The sequence below is a fragment of the Mustela erminea genome, chromosome 7, assembly GCF_009829155.1.
Source record: "Mustela erminea isolate mMusErm1 chromosome 7, mMusErm1.Pri, whole genome shotgun sequence".
Lineage (NCBI taxonomy): Eukaryota > Metazoa > Chordata > Mammalia > Carnivora > Mustelidae > Mustela > Mustela erminea.
The window spans coordinates 52245809-52270724 of NC_045620.1; the positions used below are offsets into that span (position 1 = coordinate 52245809).

General features: G+C 40.7%; 2 protein-coding genes across 5 annotated transcripts in view; one reads left to right on the forward strand and one right to left on the reverse strand.

The window, feature by feature from the left end:
* Positions 1–5566: 5566 nt before the first annotated feature.
* Positions 5567–10407, reverse strand: SOWAHC (sosondowah ankyrin repeat domain family member C). Its single transcript, XM_032351620.1, has one exon. It carries the CDS (start codon positions 9826–9828, stop codon positions 8215–8217), a length of 1614 nt encoding a protein of 537 aa, XP_032207511.1. The 5' UTR covers positions 9829–10407; the 3' UTR covers positions 5567–8214.
* Positions 10408–10481: 74 nt separating this feature from the next.
* Positions 10482–24916, forward strand: part of SEPTIN10 (septin 10) — a 78161-nt gene continuing 63726 nt past the window's right edge. The window contains exon 1 of one of the 4 annotated variants that reach the window (XM_032351625.1): positions 10482–10678. In XM_032351625.1, coding sequence (XP_032207516.1) covers positions 10652–10678 — 27 coding nt within the window. In that variant the 5' untranslated portion in view covers positions 10482–10651. The remainder of the gene's footprint in view (positions 10679–24916) is intronic. The other 3 variants (XM_032351622.1, XM_032351623.1, XM_032351624.1) reach the window with 3 other exon arrangements.

Genomic DNA, 24916 nt, shown 5'->3' on the forward strand with positions numbered 1-24916 from the left:
AAGCCTGATGCGGGACTCGATCCCAGGACCCTGGGATCATGACCTGAGCCAAAGGCAGAGGCTTTAACCCACTGAGCCACCCAGGCACCCCGAAAAGAACTACTTTTAATTAACAACTCAATATCTTTAAAAAAATTTTTTTAAGATTTTATTTTTTATTTGACAGATTGAGAGAGCAAAAGCAGGGGGAGCAGCTGAGGGAGAGGGAGAAGCAGGCTCCCTACTGAGCAGGGAGACCAAAATGGGGCCCAATCCCAGGATCCCGGGATCATAACCTGAGCTGACAGCAGATTCTTAACCAACTGAGCCACCCAGGTGCCCCAACAACTCAATTTCTTGAATGGTTATTTCTTTTTTAAAGATTTTTTTGGGGGGGGGTGCCGAGGTGGCTCAGTTGGTTAAGTGTTTGCCTTTGGCCTAGGTCATGGTCTCCAGGATCCTGTGACTGAGCCCCAAGTTGGGCTCCCTGCTCAAGGGGGAGCCTGCTTCTCCTTCTCCCTCTGCCATGCTCACTCTCTTCCAAAAATATATAAATAAAATCTTAAAAAAAAAGATTCTCTATTTTTAAGTCTTTTTCCCTGAAAACATTATCTATTTCATATTTTTCAAATTGTTACTGTAAATTTACTGTATTGTTTTTGTATTTATCACCATCTTTAAGTTTACTATATTTCTAGTTTGATTTGAGTGATTTACCTAATTTCATTCAATAACATGAGTTGATGAAAAATCTGAATTATAAGATAAGTGCAATTCATTTCCATTTATAAACTCCAACTAGGCTGACAAAGTTCTGCTTCAACATAGGTCCCAGAATTAATGAATGCCTGCAGCTAGGCTGGGGCATATAAGTAAGCATCTATATCACAGATTTTTTGGGTTAAAATGACCTCAAAGTTTATCCCGTCCAACTTCCCACAGTTCAGGAATTCTCTCCTCAATATCCTATACTAATGGTAGTATTCACCTTGAATGAAAGGCATATAGTGGTGGTTTACAGTCTTCACCTACCAATGTTTCCCTTAAATACTCCTTTATTCTGTTCATTTGCTTACCAAAATATCACTCCATAAAAGTTAAGAACTTAATTTCAGCACAATCTAAATCTGAATAAATTTTCTGTGTATACCCAAGAGTCAGAGATATATGCAAGGAGACACAAAGACACAAGGAGAGAGTGAATTTGAACAGTCAGCATAAGAATTACACATGTCTAGGGGTACCTGGGTGGCTCAGTGGCTTAAGCCTCTGCCTTCCACTCAGGTCATGATCTCAGGGTCCTGGGATCGAGCTCCATATTGGGCTCTCTGCTGAGCAGAGAGCCTGCTTCCCCTTCTCTCTCTGCCTGCCTCTCTGCCTACTTGTGATCTCTCTGTCAATAAAATAAAATAAAATAAAATAAAATAAAATAAAATAAAATAAAATAAAAGAATTACACATGTCTAGACTACACTCGTTAATTACCCCCCGCCAAACATACACACAGGGAAAGAAAAGAAGAGCAACTTGCAGATGGTTTCAGAAGGATATCTGAAGGAAAGTCTAGGAGAGTGAAAAAATGTTCATGAAATGTGCAAGGTGGATTGAAATCATATATATCACGGTGAGGTAGAAGGCAGGGAGGCGAGTGGCAGGGGATGAGGCCAGAAAGAAAAAAGTGGACCCTGGGAGATTGTGAAAACCTTGTCAGTCCAAAGCCAGGGAATGGCACAGTCAGATGGTCCTTTGTAAATATCCCTCTGGAAAGGGTGCCACGGACTGGCAATGGGCATATGGAGATTGAGCAAGCATCTTAGTGCAGATTCCTGTGGTACCCAAATTGCAACAAGTCCTACTCTCATCTCTGATGCCTTAGAATTAAGGTGTCCTTAGGTGAGAATCTAAATACTTGCTTTTTGTTTTTTTTTTTGCTTTTCACTATCTGTATTAGGTATAACCCAGTAAAAACTGAAAGAACTATTTTAGACCATGGAGAGGGGATAGCCTAATTAAAGTCTGATACCCAACAATATAGAAGGAACCATTAAGCTGAAGTTACACTGGGGAATGTAAATGGGGTAAAATGAGTAGTTTTTACTTCTTCCCCTATCTGATTCTATCCTGTCATTTATTTAAATCCATGAACATACATTACATTTTATATATAAAAATAGCTAATAAAGCAAGGTATTTTTATTCATTTGAAGTACATATGTAATTAATTGGGTGTCAAAGTTGTAGGAAGTGACTCATTTTTAAGATCAGTTTGCAAACAAGGGACAAATATTCTTGAAGATTCTGTTCTTTTTTTTTTTTTTTAAGATTTTATTTATTTATTTGACAGAGGTCACAAGTAGACAGAGAGGAAGGCAGAGAGAGGAGGAAGCAGGCTGAGCTGAGAGCTCCCCGCTGAGCAGAGAGCCCAATGTGGGGCTCAATCCCAGGACCCAAGATCATGACCTGAGCCGAAGGCAGAGGCTTAACCCACTGAGCTAACCAGGCGCCCCAATATTCTGTTCTTTAAAATATATGAACATCACCCTTTGTGATACAGCCAAGGCAAATTTATGACTATTCCAAAATGAGTTATCAAAATTCAGACTCATTGGGTTAAAAATTGGTAAGTTTATGGCAAGGAAAATGGATAACATATTGCTGGTTTTCTCGCAGGTTGACCTTTAATCTTAAGATTGTGCGGAAGCAGCGAGACTTCTATTAAAGCTTAGTGCTCAAAGTGAGAAGAGGCTAGGGAGAGGGGAATTGAGCCTGAAAAAAGAAACATAACCATACCCTATACATTTTAGCAACTCTATCATTCTGAGCTAAGAAAATGATCTTTCTCAGCCCAAATGAATTTCATCCTAGGCGAGAAAGAAAAAAGCTAAACACCTAAAAATCTAGTTTTAATCTTATTCCTATGCAGCAATATCAGGTACTAAAATCGTATTTACCTCAATCACCAGTGCTTGCCTGTTGTTTTTGTTTTGTCTCTTGTACAGGGACTGTGAATTTTCTCCATCATTTCTACATCACCCGGTGGTAGCCTTGTAAGCTTATGGCCAGTTGACTATAACTTAAGTTCCCAGAGAAGTGGCATAGTTTAGTGCTTACCACAAACCCAAGAATCGAGTTGCCTGGGGTTAAGACCGGGTTTTACTACTAACTAGCTTTGTGAACTTGGACAAATAGCCAGTTTCTGCACCTCAATTTCCGATTAATAATAGAGACAAACTACAGTCTAATGGGGATGAAGCTGGGAGAATTAAATGGCTTATTTTTTATTAAGTGCTTAAAACCTTGCCTGGCATGCATAGTAAGCTTCCTGGAAGTATTACCTGTTTCTATACAGCCAATGAAAACCCTTCTCTGGGTTTAGAATCTCCTTAGTGCAACTCAGCAGGCAGCCACACGATTGAACTGAAGACCAGGACCAAACACTGCCTCACAAAACTCAAGGATCACATTTACCAATATTGGAAACTTCTCGACAAATCTTAGGAATTCAACACTTCTGAGAGACCCATAAGCGTATTCTAACACATGTTTCCTGGTTCATCAGAACAGCATAAATTTGGGTTAAAAAAATTATGTTATGCTACTTCACTGGGTAACTTCAAAGTCAGGCCATTTTCAGCTAAAAACTTCAGTCAGAATGAATACGGCCTAGAGCAGTGTGTATCAAGACATAATCAGTCACAAAGTTTCTTTAGATCTATTTTAACTTCTCAGGTGCTCCTATAACCTCTGATCAATGATTTCCAAGGGCTGTGTTGTGCCTCCTGAGACAGTCCACGGCATGGTTAAAGTGATTATTAGTAAGTTCTCTAAGCTAAACTTAGAGGTGACTCTCTCTTTTGCTTTTTGGGGTTATACAAAGTAGTCATTTGTATACATGATAATACTTAGAATATTTAAAGTCAGTTAAAGTAGATTTTCCTATGGTGAACCTGGGTGGCTCAGTGGGTTAAAGCCTCCACCTTCGACTCAGGTCATGATCCCAGGGTCCTGGGATCGAGCCAGCTCAGCAGGGAGCCTGCTCCCCCAACCCTCACCTCTGCCTGCCTCTGCCTACTTTATTTATTTATAAATAAATAAAATCTAAAAAAAAAAAAAGTAGTTTCTCCTAGGGATTATGTACTTGAATCAACTTGTAAGGTAAAACTTTCTTATAATCAAATTTACTCATGAAAATCTTTTAAGTTGCTCTCAAAGTAAAATCCTATTAAAGCAGATTTTACCTCTGGGGTTGAAAGATTGTTCTTTGGCTGGTCTGTAAATGAGGTGGTTGGCTAGCATTTAGGAGCCAGATCCTATGGAAAATACCTTTGGCATAAATGTGTATCATTGAAATTATCCATATGATGTGACATTATGAAATATTTTATAGTGTTTTCCACTAAAAAAAAAAAAAAACCCATACACACCCACTCATTATCTCCAACACACCAGACATTGTGTGAGGGTGGAGACTTGTCCAATATTCCTTACCAATAAATGTGGAAAAAGAGACAATTTTTTAACTTAAGGGGGAAGCCACTCCTAAGACAAAACTTAGTTTTAAAGAAAAGAGAGAAAAAGTATAACATGAAAGTGATATTCTTCAAAGGAAAATAATTAGATATGACACAAACAACTCTACTTCCGAATCTTAAAAAATGAGTCCACAAAATGTAATTTTCCAACTTAACTTCTAATGTTATTCATGAAAATTTGACTCATCACTGAAGAACAATGGTTTGCAGTAAATTCCCAGAGTATTTATTTTTTAGGATTAACTTCTAGGAAACTCCAAACTGCCATTTATTTAGCAAAATATAGTTTTTCACTAAGACTAAATACAAAGATCCTTCAAGTGGGCTGTTCAATGAATCCTTCTAAGATACATACTTCTCAGGAAAGAAGTCATTCTAGAAACAGAAACTAAACTTAGTCCTTCAGGTATATGGAAAAATATTTTATAAGTTGTCATAAAGCAAGAGTGGCAATAAAAATCCCCAGCAGCAATGATAATTGGATCTTCCCAGGTGCACAATGGCAGAAAAAGTACATCAAGTCTTCCCACATATCCTTTTGCCATCTGAATAGAAGTGAATTTTGTTAGAGATTAAAGTATTTATTTGGTGAGGAAATGAGCTCATTAACGACCAAAGCAAATGGATACTGAAGAAAATTAAAAAAGGCATTCCCATATGTTTAAGATCTGTCTGGGTTGGAAGGGTTCAGGTTAGTTGGTGTGTGCGTGAACTATACTTTTTTTTTTTTTTTTTTTAATGTAGTGGTGGTACTACCCCTTCTGTCCAAGTTGATTCCTCCAACACTGAAGCCAAACTACAGTTGTTTTGCCCAAAATTGGCAATTTGAAGTGCAGAAAATATTGTAGAAAAGCACTTAATCTTAAAATCTTGCTAGCTGCCATTTACTTCGTAACCCTGAAGAGCCATCAATCTTCATTCCCTTAGCAACTTTAAGGAAGAGGAAAGGGATCTAATGAAAATGGCAACTTTGAAAGGCACTGTTAACTATAAAATACTACACAGGTAAAAGTATAAAGGGCTACAGTGATTTAGACAATTCAGAGAAAAAACGTAGTGTGAACCTTTTATTTTGACAAAACAAACTTTTACAAATTACACTCTCTATAAACTCCCAAAGCTTCACTCATTTAAAAAATAAGAGACGAGGCATCCTGGACTCCCAAGATTTCAGTCATGATTAAAATAGTACCAGATTTTCAAGTTATATAAACTAGCTGCATTTTACACACCATGAAAGTGAAGAGAATTGTGACCAAACATTCACTAGTTTCAAGTGTACCTATAAGAAACACACGGACATACTTGGGTTGTCTATATCACACAGTTTCATATCAACAAACATCTAAGTAATTGACATACTTATTTTCATAAGACAACTCCATAAAATCAAATTACACATATCATTTGTTTTTAATAATCTCAATTTGGAAACTGAAAAGAAGAGGAATGTAGAGTTTAAGTAGCTGAAAATGCTATACTCACTGCACACAAGCACATCATGACAAGGAATGCTAGAAGTGGTTCCTCTTAGGAATGATTTTTGAAAATTTAAAGTTAGATTTTATTGGAAGTTAAAATCTTTAGTGTGAAAAGCAGGTTAAACTGAAGTACTGACTCGACCTCTAAAAACCCAGTAAATTATAGATTTTGTGCAATTAGTTACTAATATATACGTTTTGAGATTAATACCAACCTCAATAGAACATTTAGATGGTTCTGAAGTATCTACATTCCATAGTTCATTTTAGCTTTATATGTCAATGAAATGTAAGATTCCTCAGCGGGAAGTTATATTGCTTGTTCTGCACTAGATACAGGTATATATATATATATAGAGAGAGAGAGAGAGAGAGAGAAAGAGAGAGATACATATAGATATATATAAATAATTCCAAACAAATGACTGCTTTTCATCTTCAAGGAACCTCTAATATACAAAATTAAACTGTTTTTACCCATATGTATGGTTAAAAGTGCTTCCCAAATGTACATAGCCTACTTCCATAATCTAAAACCAAAAGCCACACAAATGGGTAATAATTTATGTATTTTATGTGAATATTTCCGATATGTCTTTAAACAAATTCAATTGCTATCTAGAAAGGTGTGACACACATGGTACAAATTTCTAAAAACTGGTAAAGTAAAGATCTAAGAACTCCCTAACCTTCAGTTCTGTGCCATTTATATACTGGTTCATTGACTCTGCAAGCTGTTAACTCACTCCTTAACCTCTAAGGGCTCCAGGTACTTAGTTTCAGCAGTTCGGAGACCAAAAAGACTAAGGGAGCAGAACTTGTGAGAATTAATCTCCCAGGAAGTTGTTTTGAATCCTGTTACAAATTGATTTAATATGCTTGTGAGTTAAATTTTATAATAATTCTATAGACATTTAACAAATTTGAATGAAATGTGATTAAGAACTACACTTAACGCTGTAATCGTAATGAAAGGTATTTTTCCACTTATATACAAAAAGAATTCAATAGCCAGCAGCTTTTAAATAAAGAAATAGTTCCACCTTTTCTCCCTTTTATAAAGTGCTATTTTTAACTGGGTAGATTTACTACACAGCTTTTCAATAATTTCACTGTACGCCTCTAACAAATTCAAGGAAACACTGGAAAATTTAAAGTCTTTAGCACTAGAAACATATGCAAACATTGCTACAAAGCACAGACTATGAGCGTACTTTATTAGTAAAGTGTACCTTACGTGAGAATCATTGATTTAATAATTACTTCACAGAAGCATAGGCTCACTAACATTTATGCTAGTCATCTAAATTAGAAACAGCTTCTGTAGGCAATTCACTTCTAAGTACCAAATAGGGTCTTATCAAATAGAACCAATGGTTATATGATCCCTAGAATTAAAACTCTGGCAAATTTAGACTTTTAGAATAGCAAAACAAATTAGTGAGAATCAGAACCAAAGACAATGTTTTACTTAAAAGTACCATAGATTGTGTTCTCTTTAAATAAAATAATTTTTGTATTAAAATAATGTACCTTAACACTGAGTGCAATGATATTAGAGTTAAGAGGAAACCACTCTACGGATTACCTCAAAAGTGAATACTGCTTATTTCTTTAGTTCAGTGATTAGAGTTGAAATTGCTTTTTAAAAAAATAGTTGAGCACTACTTACAATATAAACAGGATACCATTTTTATTCACTAAATAGTATTTTCGCTTTTCAACTTTGACCTGACCTTCAGTAGTATTTTAAAAGGTAAATGCAATTAGTGAAAAACAAAAAACCAAGGCAGTATGTAGTTTTGTTCACTTAAAATTTCATTATAACTTGCACTCCTTGTTGCCCTTTGAAGAGTAACCACTTTTAAAAACAGAAACATTAAAATGCAATATTCCTTATTTTGCATGGCATCCAGTAATTGTAAAATCAAAGGAACCCTCAATCACCAATTCTGTACACCCAATTTAAATACATTCCCAGTCCTCAGAAACCGGGACTCCAGTCAGAGGGGTGGCACAGGAAAAAGAGGCCTAGGGCAGGTTTGATGAAATCACTTGGAAACCTACTTAACCCAGAATGCTAGGGGAATTCCTTCCAGCATTCCAACTCCCCAAGTAAGAATGCAAAATTTAGCCTCTTTTCTGGTCTCACTTACTAGCCTACAGTGTGTACTCTATTCCTGAAGACCAATAAACCTAGAATTTTCTAAACGAAATTATTTTTACCCAAATACATTGGATTTCGGCCTCAATTTGAATGAAGATGAGTGACCTTTAAAAGCCCGTTCCTCCTCTTCCTCCTCCCCCTCCTCCAGTGGCTGCTCCTGGTCTCTGAAAGAGGGTGTAGTGTGGATGATCTGGGTCCTGAAGCGGATTTTGTTGAGTCTGGGTTTTATTCGTCCACTAGAGCTGCTGGAGGCCTTGCGACCTGGATCCTTTGCTTTGCCTCCAGCCCATCCCTCAGTCAATTGGTGATGGTGGTGGTGGTGATCCCCTCCATCCTCCAGGACGTGTGAGAGTTTGTAGGTGATGAGGTGTGAAGGGAGCACTTTTGAAAGCCTCCAGCGCCCACCCCCGCTGCCAGTGGCACTCTCTCCATCATCCTCGTCCAGGGCTCCCACCAGGTTCTTGATTTCCTCCGCGATGCTCTGACTCAGGTACTGAGAGGCCTTTTTCCCACTGTAGTCCCTGATGTCCACGTCTGCATCGTAAGCCCCCACCAGCAACTTCACCACCTCCACGTGCCCGTGCATGGCAGCTAAGTGCAAGGCAGTGTAGCCTCCGCTTGTCCTGGCGTTGATGTTCACTGGCAACTGGTGTTTGTTAGCGAAGTTGACCAACATGGCCAGGAGCTCCTGCCTGCCATGCTTGGCGGCCCAGTGCAGGCAGGTGAAGCCGGTGATGAAGTCTCGCTTGGCGAGCAGGCCAGGCTCGCAGATGAGCAACCCTTCCAGGCTGTCCCACTTGCCGTCTGAAGCTGAGAGCATCCACGCGTGTTCTAGAGGGTCCAGCGTCACCGAACCCCCGCCGCTGCTCTCCTCCTCTGCCGAGGACGAAGCGACCGATGCACTGTCTGAATCGCCCCCGCCTTTGACGCGTACTCCCCCAGAGGAGCTCCCCGGGCTGCTCCCTCCTGGACAAACGCTCCTCTTCAGCTGCGGGGAGCTGCCCATCACAAGGTCCCGGAGGTTCTGGCGGGTAGACCTTGGGGTGGCCATCCCCCCGGGGGAGCTGCCCGAGTCCATTTCCCCGCAGCCGTGGGGCGGGGGCGCTAGGTCCTCGCTGGGCCCGGGGACCGGTCGCCGGGGGGGAGTCTGCACGTCTCGCCGCGAGTTTTTCCTCCGGGCCCAGCCATTGAAGGGCGGCCCATTCCGGCTCTCTCCGGCCGGGCTTGGCTGCCCAAGCGCTGCGGCCGGGGGCTCTCCATCGCTCGGCTCGCAACCCGGACTCGGGGACGCCGCCTCTGGGCACAGGCCGCTCTCCCGGGTCTCGACCAGGCCGTCGGACGCCCCCAGGGAGCAGCTGCTGGATTCGGGTTCTGCAGTCACCGAGATGCTCGGCAGGTCCCGGGGGGACACGGCTTCGGACGACGTGGACCTCTCCAAGAACCTCTTTTTAAGGTGCACATACTTAGAGCCGTCGGCAGGGTCGGTGCGCACCGTGGCTACGGCATTGACCAGCTCCTTGAAAAGGGCGCGGGCGCGGGTACGTTGCTCGGGCTCACCGCCCAGGGCACCCCTGAAGTGCTGCACCAACTCGGCATGCGGGGCCCGACCCCCGCGCTCCGAGAGGAAGCGCAGCACGGCTTCGGGGCTGAGCTCCGCCGACCTTTCCATTCTTGGCCGCGCTGCTCGTCCGGCGGCGGGCAGCTTAACCCGGCCCCATTTCGGCCGGCTTCAAAACGCTGGCTTCTGACCGACGTAGAATCGAACCGTACAGCTACTCGGTATTCGCGCCTGGGCGTCCCTGGCGGGAGACGCCACCAACGCCTTACTGGGGCCGCGCCCCGGGAGAACACGCCCCCGCCGGCCCCGCCCCGCTGGCTTCACTCCGCCCCGGAGCCCGCCCACTTCCGGTCCCCGCGGTGGCCGCTAGTTCGGCTCCGGCCAGCCGCCGGCGGGCACGCCCCCTCCCCGCCTCATGGCCCTCCCACTTCCGGCCTCCGCGCGGGCCTGCAATCACTGCACGTACCCGCGGCTCTCCGCCGGCGGAGGAGATTTGTTTCCTCGCATCTTCTTCCGAACCTCCTCCAGTCACCCTCCCCCTGCATGGATTTATCGTTCTCTGAGACGTCGAAGGGCACTCTTCTGAGAAACTCGCTTCGCGCGCACGCGCGCAACGATTTTGTGTGGCTAATGGCGCGCGCCCTGCCTCGTGGGGCCTCCGCCCTCCCGCTCCGCGCCCTCGCGTCACTGAGGCCACTTGGCTTGGCTCCTCCCCTTTTCCTGGACTCCCCCCCCCAATAATACCGCCCCCTCCCCCAGCGGAGGCTGGTCCCGCCCGTTATACCCGCCTCCGGCCGGTTCCCCGCGCGTTCCACCCTTCCCGGCCCCACTTTGCTCGGTTCGTGGTCTGGACGCTCTGATCAGGGGCTGGAACTGAGACCCCCCGCTTCGCTGGGACCGCCCCCCCGCCTTCGTTCAGCTCTCGCTCGGGACCATGACCTCTGAGGTGGCGCGGCACCTGGTGAGTCTCGGTCGACCCCTCACGCCCCCTCTGCTGCCCAGCACTGCCTGCTCCCCCAGGGCCCGACTCCCAGGACCCCCGCCCGGCGTTTCCCGAGGTCACAGCGTAATTTCCTCAGCGCGGGGCTCGGAGCTCGCAGCCCAGTCACGGCCGCGGCCAGTCCAGGCGGGGATTGTGAGCCCCGCCCCTCCTCAGCCGCTACTGCCCACTCGCCGGGTCCTCCCCGGGCGCCCGCGGCCGGCTGGTCCGACGCGGGTGGGGAGGAGGGGTTCTCTTTCTCCTGCGGCAAGGCGGGAGACGCCGGGCGGGGCAGTCCCTCTCCCCCAGAAGCGGGGCCCGGGACGGACCCCAACGTAGCTCGCGGAGAGCGCGGTGCTGGAGTGGCTGGAAGTTTTGCAACTGCTTCCCTGTCTTGCCCAAAGTTAAATCTGAAACAGTGATTGCGGGTCCATCATTTTCATAACGGTTTTGGACGTGCGGAGCGGATCAATCCAACAGTAGTGTAGTAGTTTACGGTTGTACACTCTTCCCTGACCATACTCAACTGGAGCCCAGCTTTCTTGGACTTTGAAGAAGCTCCCTCGGACTTTGAAGAAGCTCCCTCTTTTTACCAACTGTGCGCTTGTCCTAGTTGTCCTCCATTAGGATTTGAGCTTTTTTTTTTTTTTTGGCAGCCTGGAACATAAAAGAATGTATGTTTTGTTCAATGATTTGTTCAATGTTTTATACTTTTAAAATCACTTAAATAATTACCTCATTTGATAGTAAGCCAGTGGTTCTCAAAGTGTGGTCACAGTTATTTTCATAACCATACCAAGGAGTTACTTGCCCTTTTCATCCTCTTTCTAAGTATACATTGAGTTTTCAAGAGACTATGTGAGGTGGGATGACCTCACCTTTCTGAGGCCTAATGTGTGTACTTGTCTTTTAAAAAAGTTCTTTTAATTACCTAATACTGTAAATATTAATGGTTGTAATCCAGGTAAGTGAAAGCTCTTTGGGGGCCTGAGACCAGGACGTTTGGGAACTACGGTAGCCTTAGAGGTAAGGTGATGTGTGGAAGTTTTACAGCCAGCTTCTTTGATAGAGCCTGGATAAGGATTTTTCTCCCTGATACAGCCCAAGATCTCTTTGCACTTTTATTACGTGTTCAGAGAACTTTGTTTTTCTGTCTGAACTGTGTTACCGTTCCTTGGTGTGGGTATGTAGATGAGGAAAATGTGCTTTATAAACTGATTCAGAATAATCTTCAGAATTAAACTTGATCTAAAGAGAGCACTTTATTTAATTGGTATTGTATTTCTTGTGAGTTGGTGTACTTATTTTGCAATAATGCTACCTTTATTTTCTAATTAAACCTTTTATTTTGAGGTAATTGAGGATTCAGATGTAATCGTGCAGTTGGTAAATAATAGAAATCCCCTGTACTGTTACCCAGTTTTCTTCAGTAATAATATCTTGCAAAACTATAGTACAAGACCACAAACAGGGCATTGCCATTGATACTGAGAATATAGAGAACTTGCCATCACCACTGGATCCCTCAGGTTGTCCATTTATACCACATCCACTTCATTTCTATACCACTTCCACCTTAACCCCTGACAACCACTAATCTGTTTTTTGTTTCTATAATTTTCTCATTTTAAGACTGCTATATAACAGAATCACAGGGTACCTAACCTTTTTGGATTGGATTTTTTTCATAGAGCAAAATTCTCTGGAGATTTCATCCAGGTGGTTGCACGTCATTAGTTTGTGCCTTTTAATTGCTGAGTAGTATTCAATGGTATGGATGTATCACACTTTATGTGAGGAACACTTAGTTGTTTCCATTGTTGGGCTACTATGAATAATGTTGCTATAAACATTGCAGTACAGTAACATGTCATGTAACATAAGTCTTCATTTCTGTGGGATAAATGCCCAGGAGTATAGTTGCTGGTTCACATGGCAGTTGCATGTTTATTAGTTTTTGTTTTGTTTTGTTTTTGTTTTTTAAGATTTTATTTGTTAGAGAGAGAGAGCAGGGAGAGCAGCAGACAGAGGGAGAAGCAGGCTCCCCACTGAGCAAGGAGCCTGATGCCAGACTCCATCCCAGGCCCTGGGATCATGACCTGAGCGGAAGGCAGACACTTAAACTGCCTGAGCCACCCACTGTCCTGCATACTTCGTTTTTATGAGAAACTGTTAAAACTGCTTTCCATGGGGTGCCTGGGTGGCTCAGTGGGTTAAAGCCTCTGCCTTCGGCTCAGGTCATGATCCCAGGGTCTTGGGGTAGAGCCCCACATCGGGCTCTCTGCTTGGCAGGGAGCCTGCTTCCTCTTCTCTGCCTGTCTCTCTGCCTACTTGTGATCTTTGTCTGTCAAATAAATAAATAAATAAATAAATAAAAATCTTAAAAAAAAAAAAAAAACCCGCTTTCCAGAGTTTCTGTACCATTTTACATTCCCACCAGGAGTGTATGTGGGGTCAGTCTCCCTGCATCCCCATCAGCATTTAGTGTTCCTATTTTTTATTTAGACATTTTGGTCGATATGTATAGATATGTATTATATATTATGCAGGTATCTGGTTTTAATTTAATTTGCATTTGCATGATGGTTAATGATTAGCATCTTTTCATGGGCTTATTTATCTGCATGTCCTCTTCAGTGAAATGTCTCGTTTCTTTTTTTTCCTTTTTTTTTTTTAATGACGTTCAGTTAGCCAACATATTAGTTTTAGTTCATTAGTTTTTGATGTAGTGTTCAACAATTCATTAGTTGCCTGTAACACCTACTGCTCTTCACAGCACATGTCTCTTCATTTCTTTAGCCCATTTGCTAACTGGATTTTTTTTCACTGTTAATTTTAGAGGTTTTTTTTTTTTTTTCTTTTGTTAGATATATGTCTGGTTGCCTGTCCTTTCTTGACATGTAGTTTGCAAATCTTTTCTCTCAGCCTATTGCTTTTTTTCTTGTCCTCTTAAAAGACTCCTTTACAGAGCAAACATTTTTAATTTTGATGAAATCCATTTTAACAATTTTTCCTACAATGGATTATTATTTTGGTGTGAAGTTATAGAACTTTTTGCCTAATCCTAGATCCCAGATGTTTTCTCATCTTTTTCTTAAAAGTTTTAAAGTTTATTATTTTATATTTAAGCCCATGACCCATTTTTTTTTAAGATTTTATTTATTTATTTGACAGAGATCACAAGTAGGCAGAGAGGCAGGCAGAGAGAGAGAGAAGGAAGCAGACTCCCCGCTGAGCAGAGAGAGCGATGCGGGGCACCATCCCAGGACCCTGGGATCATGACCTGAGCCGAAGGCAGAGGCTTTAACCCATTGAGCCACCCAGGTGCCCCATGACCCATTTTTTTAAAAAGATTTTATTTATTTATTTTACAGAGAGAGTGTGAACAGAGGGAGGGGCAGAGGGAGAGGGAAAGAGAAATCTCAAGCAGGACTCCTTGCTGAGGGTAGAGCCCGCTGTAAGGCTCCATCTCATGACCCCTGAGATCATGACCTGAGCTGAAATCAAGTTGGATTCTTTTTTTTTTTTTTTAAAGATTTTATTTATTTATTTGACAGAGAGAGATCACAAGTAGGCAGAGAGGCAGGCGGGGGGGGGGGGGGGGGGGGGGCGGGAAGCAGGCTCCCTGCTGAGCAGAGAGCCTGATGTGGGGCTCAATCCCAGGACCCTGAGATCATGACCTGAGCTGAAGGCAGAGGCTTTAACCCACTGAGCCACCCAGGCGCCACCCAAATGGCACATTTTTAAAAACAGGTTTTCTTTTTAAATTTTCACTGTTGTACAAATTTCCATCAAAATATCATCTCAGTGGGCAGAGAGAGAGGAGGAAACAGGCTCCCTGCTGAGCAGAGAGCCCGAGGAGGGGCTCCAACCCAGGACCCTGAGATGATGACCTGAGTCGAAGTCAGAGAGAGGCTTAACCCACTGAGCCACCCAGGCGCCTCTCTCCCCATTTCTTTATATTTTCTTTCATTTCTTCCATCAGCATTATGTAGCTTTCAGCATATAATCTTGCATGTTAGATTTACACACATTTCATTTTTTAAGCAATTATAAGTTGTATTTTAATTTCATCATCCACATATTCATTGTTAACATGTAGAAATACAGTTGATTTCTGTATGTTTATCATGTGTCCTTTGACCTTGCTGAATTCATTTATTCTTGGAATTGGGATTCCTAGTAGATACCTTGGGATGTTCTTCATAGAAAATTGTATCATTTAACACATAATGACAGTTTTATTTCTTTCTTTCCAGTCTGTTTGCCTTTTCTTGCTGCTTCATTTGTGCTGGTTAGGATTTGTAGCATTATTTGAATAAGAGTGGTAAGAATAAATATCCTTGCTTTGTGTTGTTTAGAGGAAGGCATTCAGTCTTCTGTCACAGATGTAGATTTTTTTTTTTTGAGGATGTTTTATCAGTGCATGAGGTATATTGGTATTGGTCTCTAGGTTTTTGGTATTGTCTTTGTCTGGTATCAGAGGAATAATAACTTCATAAAATTAATTGAGAAGTGCTCCCTCCTTTTTTTGTTTTAAGAGGAGTTGTTAACTAGGGTAGTCCTATATACATGGATGAGATATTTTCCTATTTGAAAATTCATAGCTAGTAATGCTCAGTCTGCAGAGCAGTGAGTCAGGGCTTCAAAAACAAAGAGACACTGAATTATCCCCCATCTATATGATCTTCATTATTTTCCCATTTATAATGCATGAAATCCACTTATTAAAAAGTCTTTCCTTCTCTTGTGAAAGTATAGCTAGCTCTGGAAAGGCAGTGGGTCACTTTCCTAATACCTAATACCTAATGGAATCCAGAAAGGTAATCCATTAGGAGTGAATACAGCTGAGCAGTTTTGATTTGGGGCCAGACTGGGGGAAGAGACTAGAGTGGGCAGAACAGCATGGGAGAATGCTGCAAAAGCAAGGTGGAAAAAGACAAAATGGCAAACATAGCCTGTTTCAAGGTTTATCTAGAGTAGTATTTCTCTACCTTTTATTTTCATCATTGCCCCTTAAGGAGAAAAATTAAATTTAAATCAAATTTAGTTTAGCTCCTATTAAATCAAATAGGAGATTTAATTAATCCCTTAAAATTAATTATTCTAATTAACCAAATAACTTTAAGTTCTCCCTGATAAGAGGAATTCAATACCAAAGAATAATTCTTTTAGGTAGGTTGAGCTTGGGAGGGCTACAGACCACTGAATTTGGGGTTTTTCATGCCCCAAGAACTGATTTCTGCCACCTTTCTGTGGGTTAGTAATACCTCCATTATGAATGCATGATCTAGAGTTGGTCTTTCTAGGAAGAGGGCAACAAATAGCCTTTTTCTTGGTTAGCTGCTGGATTTGAAAACTTAATTTAGGACTATAAATTGTTTGTATATCATAGGTAAATAAATGAGGCATTTGTGAACCTACTCAGGGCCTGAACTCCATTTATAATATTGTTTCTAATGGGAACTGTATTCTAAATTCAAAAAGCTTATTACTAAAATGAACTTTTGGAAAATACAACCTATTAGTAAGATTATGATTTGTACTAGTTTTAAGTTATATAGTGAAGACTTTGCAAAAGTTCAATATTGAGCTAAATATTAAAGGAAGAGATGGCCATAGATTAGAAGAACTGGCTAGATGCTTTAGGTAGGAGGAAGATTCGGTATTTCAGACTCAGTCTGTATATTCAATCTTAAAATAACATGAGATGCCTTTTAATTATATTGACTAATCATGAAAAATTCCCTTCAGAATTTTTGAGGTATAGTTGTAAAAACTAAAGATAAATTTAGCCATTCCTTCCAATTTCTCTGGACATATTTTTATTTCTTTTAGTGGCCTAGTAACCTCTAAAGATCTTTGCAAACGTTAAAGTATTCAAGATACTTTTAAAATTTTTTGGCTAAAGATGTATTTGTTTACGAGAGGGAGAGAGAACATGAACAGGAGGGGCAGAGAGAAGAGAGACAATCTCAGACAGTCTCTGTGCTGACACAGTCCAACTGGGCTTAGGCTGGGATCCCATGACTGAGACCATGGAAAGCAAGAGTTGGACGCTTAACCGATTGAGCCAGCCAGGTGCCCCTCTAGATATATTTTTATGTGGATTTCTCCTTTGCTGCTTTGAGTATATCCACCAGCATAATTGAATGCTACCAAATGCTAAAGTGCATTCACTATGACAAGTACTTTGGTTGTATTACCACATTTGTTTCGTAACCCTAGGAGCTAAGTACTCTTACTCCATTTTGGGAGGATGAACATTAACTTTCTCAAATTTTGTTGAGAAATCTTGCTTTTTGTTTGTTTTTTAAAGTTTTATTTATTCACTTGAGAGAGGCAGAGAGAGAGAGAGAGAGAGAGAGCAAGCAGGAGTGCGGTGAGCGACAAGAGGGAGAAACAGATTTCCTGCTGATCAGGGAGTCTGATGCAGGACTCGATCCCAGGACTCCAGGATCATGACCTGAGCGACTGAGTCACCCAGGTGCTCCCAGAGAAATCTTGTTTTGTTCATGTTGTCGTCGTACCTCCTCCTACAGGGCTTCGGCAGTTACTTTGTGCTCCAGCAGTTTGCATCTGTTACCACTATAAGCAGTTTATTCTAACAGCCTTCTTAAGCTGTACATTTATACTGATGTCATGTTAACTCTTCTCTACTGTGACATGGACCATTGAGATCATTTCTAGGGCTCTCTGTTTTGGGAGAAGATAGGCTGCTTGTCGTTTAGTAATAGAGATTCTGTTGTATAGAATAGAAATATAGTTTACAGTTTCCACATAACTCTGAGAGCCAGAAGAACCTAATGCTCAGTTGTAATTTGAACAGTTGGAGAAAAATTTTTTTTTTTTAAAGATTTTATTTATTTATTTGACAGAGAGAAATCACAAGTAGATGGAGAGGCAGGCAGAGAGAGAGAGAGAGAGAGAGGGAAGCAGGCTCCCTGCTGAGCAGAGAGCCCGATGCGGGACTTGATCCCAGAACCCTGAGATCATGACCTGAGCTGAAGGCAGCAGCTTAACCCACTGAGCCACCCAGGTGCCCCAGTTGGAGAAAATTTTTAATTGCCTTTTGCATTTGCTTATTTTGATGTATTTACTTTTTTTGTTGCTTACAGATACGTTGTCTGAATTACTTAGTTTATCCTCAAATGTTCTAAGTTTTTGTTAGCAACTGCTTTCCCATGTATTGCTTCCTTATATTTACTTAGAAAATTGTTATATCTTCATTACTTTTTTTTTGTTGAGGTATAATATATGTGTAGTAAAATTTACCCTTTTTAATACAAAGTTCCATGAGTTTTGATGAACACATTCAGCTATGTATCCACAACCATAATCAAAGGTATAAAACCATCTAACCCCCATTCCTTTATGCTTTGTTGTCTTCCTCCTAATCTCTGATTAGTTTTCTCTCCCTATTGTTTTGCCTTTACCAGAGTGTCCTATGTATGGAACTGCTGTAGCTTTTGAGCTGGCTTCTTTCACTGAATATAATACTTTTGAGATTGGTCCCTGTTTTATGTTCCTTTTTATTGCTGAGTATTATTCCATTGTATGGATGTGTCACAGTTGAGTTTGTTCATTCTTTCTCCATTTGAGGAACATTTGGGCTGTTCCCAGTTTTAATAGTTTTAAATGAAGTTACTGGTTACATTCACATACAGGTTTTTATGTGAATATAATTTTTTATTTCATCTGGGTTGATATCTAGGAGTAAGATTGCTGAGTGGAATGGTGTTCATTTAATTTAAGAAACTGTCAAACTGTTTTCCAAAATGTTTGTACCAATGTGTATTCCACCAGTAATGACATGTTGCTCTGCATCTTTACTGGTGGTGTCAGTTTTTTAAAAAGTCATTTTGATAGGTATATAGTGATAGCTCGTGATTTGGCTTTACCTAATAACTGATGATGTTGAGCATCTTGTCATATGCTTATTTGCCATCCCTATATTCTTGGTGAAGTGCGTGTTCAAAACTTTACCCACTTATAAAATTAAGTTCTTGTATAATTACTGAGTTGTACAAGCTTTAAATATATATGTATTTCTCATATATGTCCTTTATGAGATAAATGACTTAAAAATGTGTCATCAAAGTATGTGTAATGTGTTTGTATTCCCTTAATAGTGTGTTTTGAAGAACAGAAGTTTTTTCATTTGTTAGATTCAATTTATCATTTTTTTCTTTATGGATCACACTTTTGGTATTGTAGCTAAGACGTTTTTGTCTAACCTAAACTAAGGCCATAAAGTTTTACATCTACAGTCTGTTTTGAATTAATTTTTGTATATTGTACAAGGTTCTACAAGGTTCCTTTTTCTTCTCCATCTTCTTCTTCTCCCCCCCCCCTTTTTTTTTTTTTGCATATGGGAGTCTAATTGTTCCAGCACCATTAAAAAAAAAAAAAGACTGTCCTTTCTCCATTGAATTGTGTTTGCACCTTGTTGGAAATCTTTCCTTCTCCCCATTATCCCTTTGACTGCTCTGGTTCACATCTCTCTCTTCCCTTCCTAACACTGACCATACCCTGCTTTCTTTAACTGCCTCCTCTTCACTAAGCTCCTTGAAAGGAGGAACTTTTGTATGGGACCAAGGATGGAAAGGGTATCCAGGCAGATGGAGTGACAGTTGCAAAGCGCCTTCCTGTGGTGGCATGCAGCTTTGGCGTGTCTGAAAACATGCCCAAAGTGGGGGCATCAAGAACAAGATGAAGCTGGAGAGATAGATAGATGGTGGTCAGATCCTGTAGGACCTTAGAGAGGCCATGGTACCAAAGGAGAGTATGGCCCAGGGAAAAAGGATTGCCCTACAGAGGGAACAGGGCATCATCACAGCATAATATTCCTCTTTGTCAGTACAGATGAAAGAGGAATAATAAAATTTTTCACTTATTTATTGCTTGTGTCTTGTTTCACAGTTCCCTAGAGAGTTCTGCCCATTGCTTTTCTTAGGTTAGGAAGGATTAAGCCTTCCTTATGTATTTGTTAATTTAGTCAGAGTATGGTAATATTTTACCAGTTTTACATGTGACCAAACTTTTCCCACAGGGGATTTGTGGGGGCGTTGTTTCAAGGCTTACTGTCATTAATGGACACCCCTTATAGTATGGAACCTATTATCACAGCATATGCTTTATGTCTGTCTTCCCCTAACTGGAATGGAAGCTTGCTGATGGCCTGGACTTTTTTCTGTTTTGTTAAGTTATACTTCCCCTGTACCTAGGACAGTTCCTGAAATGTAGTAGTCGCTCATACACATACATATCTGTTGAATAAGTGCCTTTTTATAGGTATTTTAAAAATACTTATTTCTTTTTTCCTTTCAGTCTTTGTTAAGTTCATATAAGTGATAATATTAATGGATATCAATAAAAAAGGTAGTATTTATTCTCCTCCTTCTAAGAATCAAACTCTTTATGCTTGTTCATATGTAAATAACTTATAACCATGATGTCAATGCAGTCTTAAATTCTTATTTTGTCATTTAATCTCACATCATATCATTTCTCTTAATTTTCATAATTATTGCTTCCAGTTGTTGTGATAATATTCCCCATAGTATTTCAATATAGACTTTCATATGCAATTTTTCCTCTTTTAAATTATTTTTTTATTTTTTTAAGATTTATTTATTTATTCATTTGACAGAGAGATCACAAGTAGGCAGAGAGGCAGGCAGAGGGGGTTGGGGGGAAAAAGGCTCTGGGATTATGACCCGAGCTGAAGGCAAAGGCTTAACCCACTGAGCCACCCAAGTTGCCCCACTTTTTCCTTTTTTAAAAAAACATTTCTTTTTCTGACTTACAAAAATGGAAACTATCTCCTAAACTGCAGCCTACTAGTAGTAATATAGCATTAACTATGTTCAGTCTAAAAAGTAAGACTGACTGACTAAATGAGTTAGGCTAAGTTTTTTAGTGCTCTAAAATGTAGAAGAATTACCGATATGGATGAATTCCAGTTTTAGAGAAGCAGTGGAAACTTAGAAATGAGAATTATCACTGTATTTTTAATAATCATAAAAAATTACCCTAGATTAATTATATACTTGACTAAAGATTTGGGTGATTAGACTCTGTAAGAGATCCAGAGGGGAACCTTAAACTCAGCGTTTCGAAAATTGCATCAAACATATGCTGATTTATCTCATTTTCTTTCCTATTTCACAGTAGCATCTACCAGATTATCTTAGGTCAAGACACTTGAAGGTGGGCAGGCCTTCACTTTAAGGCACAGTGGATGTTCAGCCCCCTGCCTCCTTGCTTTGTCCAGGCTCACCTTTTCTGTCCTCCTTGCACTTAACCTTAAGCCTCCTTAGGCTTAAATGATAAAGAGCTTACTGCTGTTTCCCATCCATTCCAAGTATACTTGCATATTTTGCGCATATCAGTTCCTCTATTTTCTTTTCCCATTGGCTAGGAATATTTGTATTTCTCCTTCAAGTCTTTACTCAAGCCTTATCTTGTCAGTATCTTCTCTGACCATGCAGGTTTCCTTATTCCCTGAGCTATCGTTGTGTCCTGTTCATAAACTGAAAGGCTGTTTTTTCACTGTACTAAAATTTAAATTGCAAGGATATTTGACTTATTCACTTTTGATCCTCAGTGCCTGGGTATTTCTGTCCTGAAAATGGAAGTCCTTTTAGTAAGTATGGTGTGCATTTGGGAACAATTAAAAAGCAGTTGTGTATTGATTGTTTTCACCTGATTCCTCAGTATTCTTTTTTTCTTCAGATATTCCTTTTCAATTTTAAGTCTTTTTAATGAGTTTTTTTTGCCTTCCCCCTTCTTCAGTTCCTTTTCCCATTTGCTTTTTCTGGGTGAAATAAATGACTTTTAAAATTTGATTGGCTTTTTTGTCACCTAGTCTGCATGGAACATACTCCTTCTCCCAGGAATTCAAGCTGTCTACTTTTCATTTAATTAAGCCTTGAGATTTAGTTTCAAGAAGTCTTTTCACCAACTAGCAGTTTTGTTGTGCCTTTCCTTACTTCCCCTTGTCTGAGCATGCAGTTTCCATGACTCATTCTTCATTCTCTAACACATCACATCCTTGCTCATAGGTATACAGTCATAAAATCGAGTTGAAAGAGACCTTAGAAGATCATTATTTTTGTTTCCCACTTAGTGCCGAAATTGGTCTACTGTTTGACCAGTTGATGACTGTATCACTATTTGAACCGCCCCCCCGCCCCCCCGCAACTACTGCCCTGGGGAGGGCAGTAGCTAAATCCTTTCACTCTTATTAGACAGCCATTCCACTCTGGCTAGGCAGCCCTAGTCCTTCAGTAATTTCTCCTCACTGTGTCAGATTGGCTTCTCTAGTCCATTCATACATTCTAATTTTTCCCTTGGGGTTTCGTTTCCCTAAAACAGACTATGGATGTTTGAATGTCCCTTAACGGAGTAGTAGGCTAAGGATGTTGGGAAAAAGTCAGATTGCCTTGACTCACACAGTGCTAGAAAATAATTTTAAGACAGCCTAAATAAAAACTTATGTGAAAGACATGAAACCCTAAAAGAACTTGGGAAAAATTTAGATGCATTTTATTTAAACCTCAGGGTGTGAAAAGATTTTTTAACCTTTTTGTTTAGGGAAGAAACCATAAAGGCAAGGATTGATAAATTGGGCTCTATGAAAATTGAAAAGGTCAGTGACAGATCAGGAAAAGATATTTATAATACATATTGCAAGTACAGGGTTATATCCAACGACTTTTGTTAATAAGAGGAGCAAAAAATGGATACCCTGATGGGCAAATGGCAAAAAACATGGAACTGATGATTTATGAAAATATGCTGAAAAAGTGTTGAGAATACTGGACATCAAATTAAGATGTCAGTGTTTGCCTGTCAAATTGACAAACACTTAAAAAGTGTTAATACCCTGTATTGTTGACTAAATAATGAAATGAACATACCAGTTTTGATTTTTGGTAATATTTTTGAACATACGAGTTTTAGAAATGTGAGTAGGTATAACCTTTTTATTTTTTAAGATTTTATTTATTTATTTGACAGAGATCATGAGTAGGCAGAGAGGCAGGCAGAGAGAGAGGGAAAATAAGACTCCCTGCTGAGCAGAGAGCCCAGTGTGGGGCTCCATCCCAGGACCCTGGGATCATGACCTGAGCTGAAATCAGAGGCTCTAACCCACTGAGCTACTCAGGTGCCCCAGGTATAGCCTTTTTGAGGGGCACTTAGGCAATATGTTCGTACCTTTGACCAATAATTATATTCTAGGAATTTATCATGAGGAAATTATCAAATGCACAGAATGATTGATGCTTATACAGCTATTGCCCATTGGCTCCTCCAAGAAGCAGATGCTGAACTTAGGAGTGTAAGAGGTAGATTGGGGATAGGAGGTAGGGAGGGGAGAACAGAAAGGAGGAAACGGATTGGAAAGGAAGAGCCTTCAGTCTCTGATGCAGTTGCAGACAGCCAGCTGTGAAAGGAAAGAAGCTGGGAAGCTAGAACCTGGTGAAGAGAGCCTCAGACGCCATGCAGGTCTGGCAGAGTCTGGGCCAAAGCAGTGCAAAGCTCTCTTGACTGTTAGGGCTGCCCATCTAGTACAGAGGGGGCCAGGTCCTGACACCCTCACTGTGCTCAGTTCTGGGCTAGGGCCTTCCAGGGAGGATTGGTCTCCAGAGTACTAGGCAGATCCTGAAGGCTCCATCCATAGCTAGAGGCTGTCAGCCAGCTGCATTCTTTGTACTCAAAGGGCAGGTTCTTGCTAGAAGGGAAATCTAAGTAGTGTACCACAGGAGGGATGTTCATTGCAGTGTTATTAAAAAATGACACAATAAGGAATGGTATTTTTTTCCTATAATAAACATAAAATACTCCCATTTCTTATTAAAGGGAGAGAAGTAATTTCAAAATAAATTGTATTTATTATTTTAAGCGGCCTTCTAATTACTGTAAGCTTTTGTTAAGCTTGATACCCCTAACTCTTTATTACATGAATTTCAAGAATTTCCATGTCTTGATCTTCTGAGGCTGAAATTTAGACTTTGTAGTTATCCTCTAATTTTTATATTTGTTGGAAATGATGGTAACACTAATATATATATATATATTTTAAAGATTTTATTTATTTATTTGACAGAGAGAGAGAGATCACAAGTTAGGCAGAGAGGCAGGCAGAGAGAGGAAGGGAAGCAGGCTCCCTGCTGAGCAGAGAGCCTGATGTGGGGCTAGATCCCAGAACCCTGGGATCATGACCTGAGCCGAGGCAGAGGCTTTAACCCACTGAGCCACCCAGGCGCCCCACTGAGATGATATTTTGATGGAAATTTGACTACCCCAAGCTGCCCTAAACTGAGACTGCCCTGGGAGAAATCCAGGCGGGATATGCACACACGGGGCTGCTGTATTGCTTTGCCTTATGCTCTCCAGTCTTACTGGTTTCATCTGAATTCTTTCTTTTCCCCGCTGGGTTGTAATTAGCATCCACTTCTAGAGTCAGTAACGTTATTATTACTTGTTTTTAGGAAAAGTTTAGATTGGCGCTCTTTTAAGTTTAAGATTCCTTAACCTGAAGAGTTAATAAAATGATTTTAAATAATGAGTTCGTGGAATCTTGCAAAATATTATTTTAAGTCAAAGAACTCTGTCATCTTAAACCCATAAAATAGGCTCAGGTAATTATTTTGACCACTCTCTGCTTTTCATTCTCTCTTACTCCACCCCCAGACCCCCGCACCCTCGTTTCTCCTGAAGAACTCCAGGAAACACCAGGGAACAGTTTGAAAACTTTGGTTCTATTTCTTGGATTAATTTTATAAAGAAAAAAAAAATGTAGGACAAAGATAAAGCCAAGTCACATTTCTGTTCCTGTAAGGTTCATTGTTATACCTAGAGAGAGGGGCAGTTTCAAAATGTTTACAAGTAAGGAAACTTGTTATCTGAGGTCCTATTGTGAAAGAATCACCAAATGTTTCCCTGTAATTGGCTGATAGGAAAAAGGTCATCTATTGTATGTCTCCCACAGGACCCCAGAACAAGACCCACCTCTGTTGTATTGCCCATACTCTGCAAACTGAAATTTTGAATAAAGTAGAGCGCCCATCTCTTCCTCCAGCTGCCCCAAAATGTTATGGCCCCTTTTTCTATGATTCATTATATATTACAACTTTAAAAAAAAATTGTGGAGAAGAATCAATGAAACAAGATGGGATTGGGAGGGAGACAAACCATAAGTGACTCTTAATC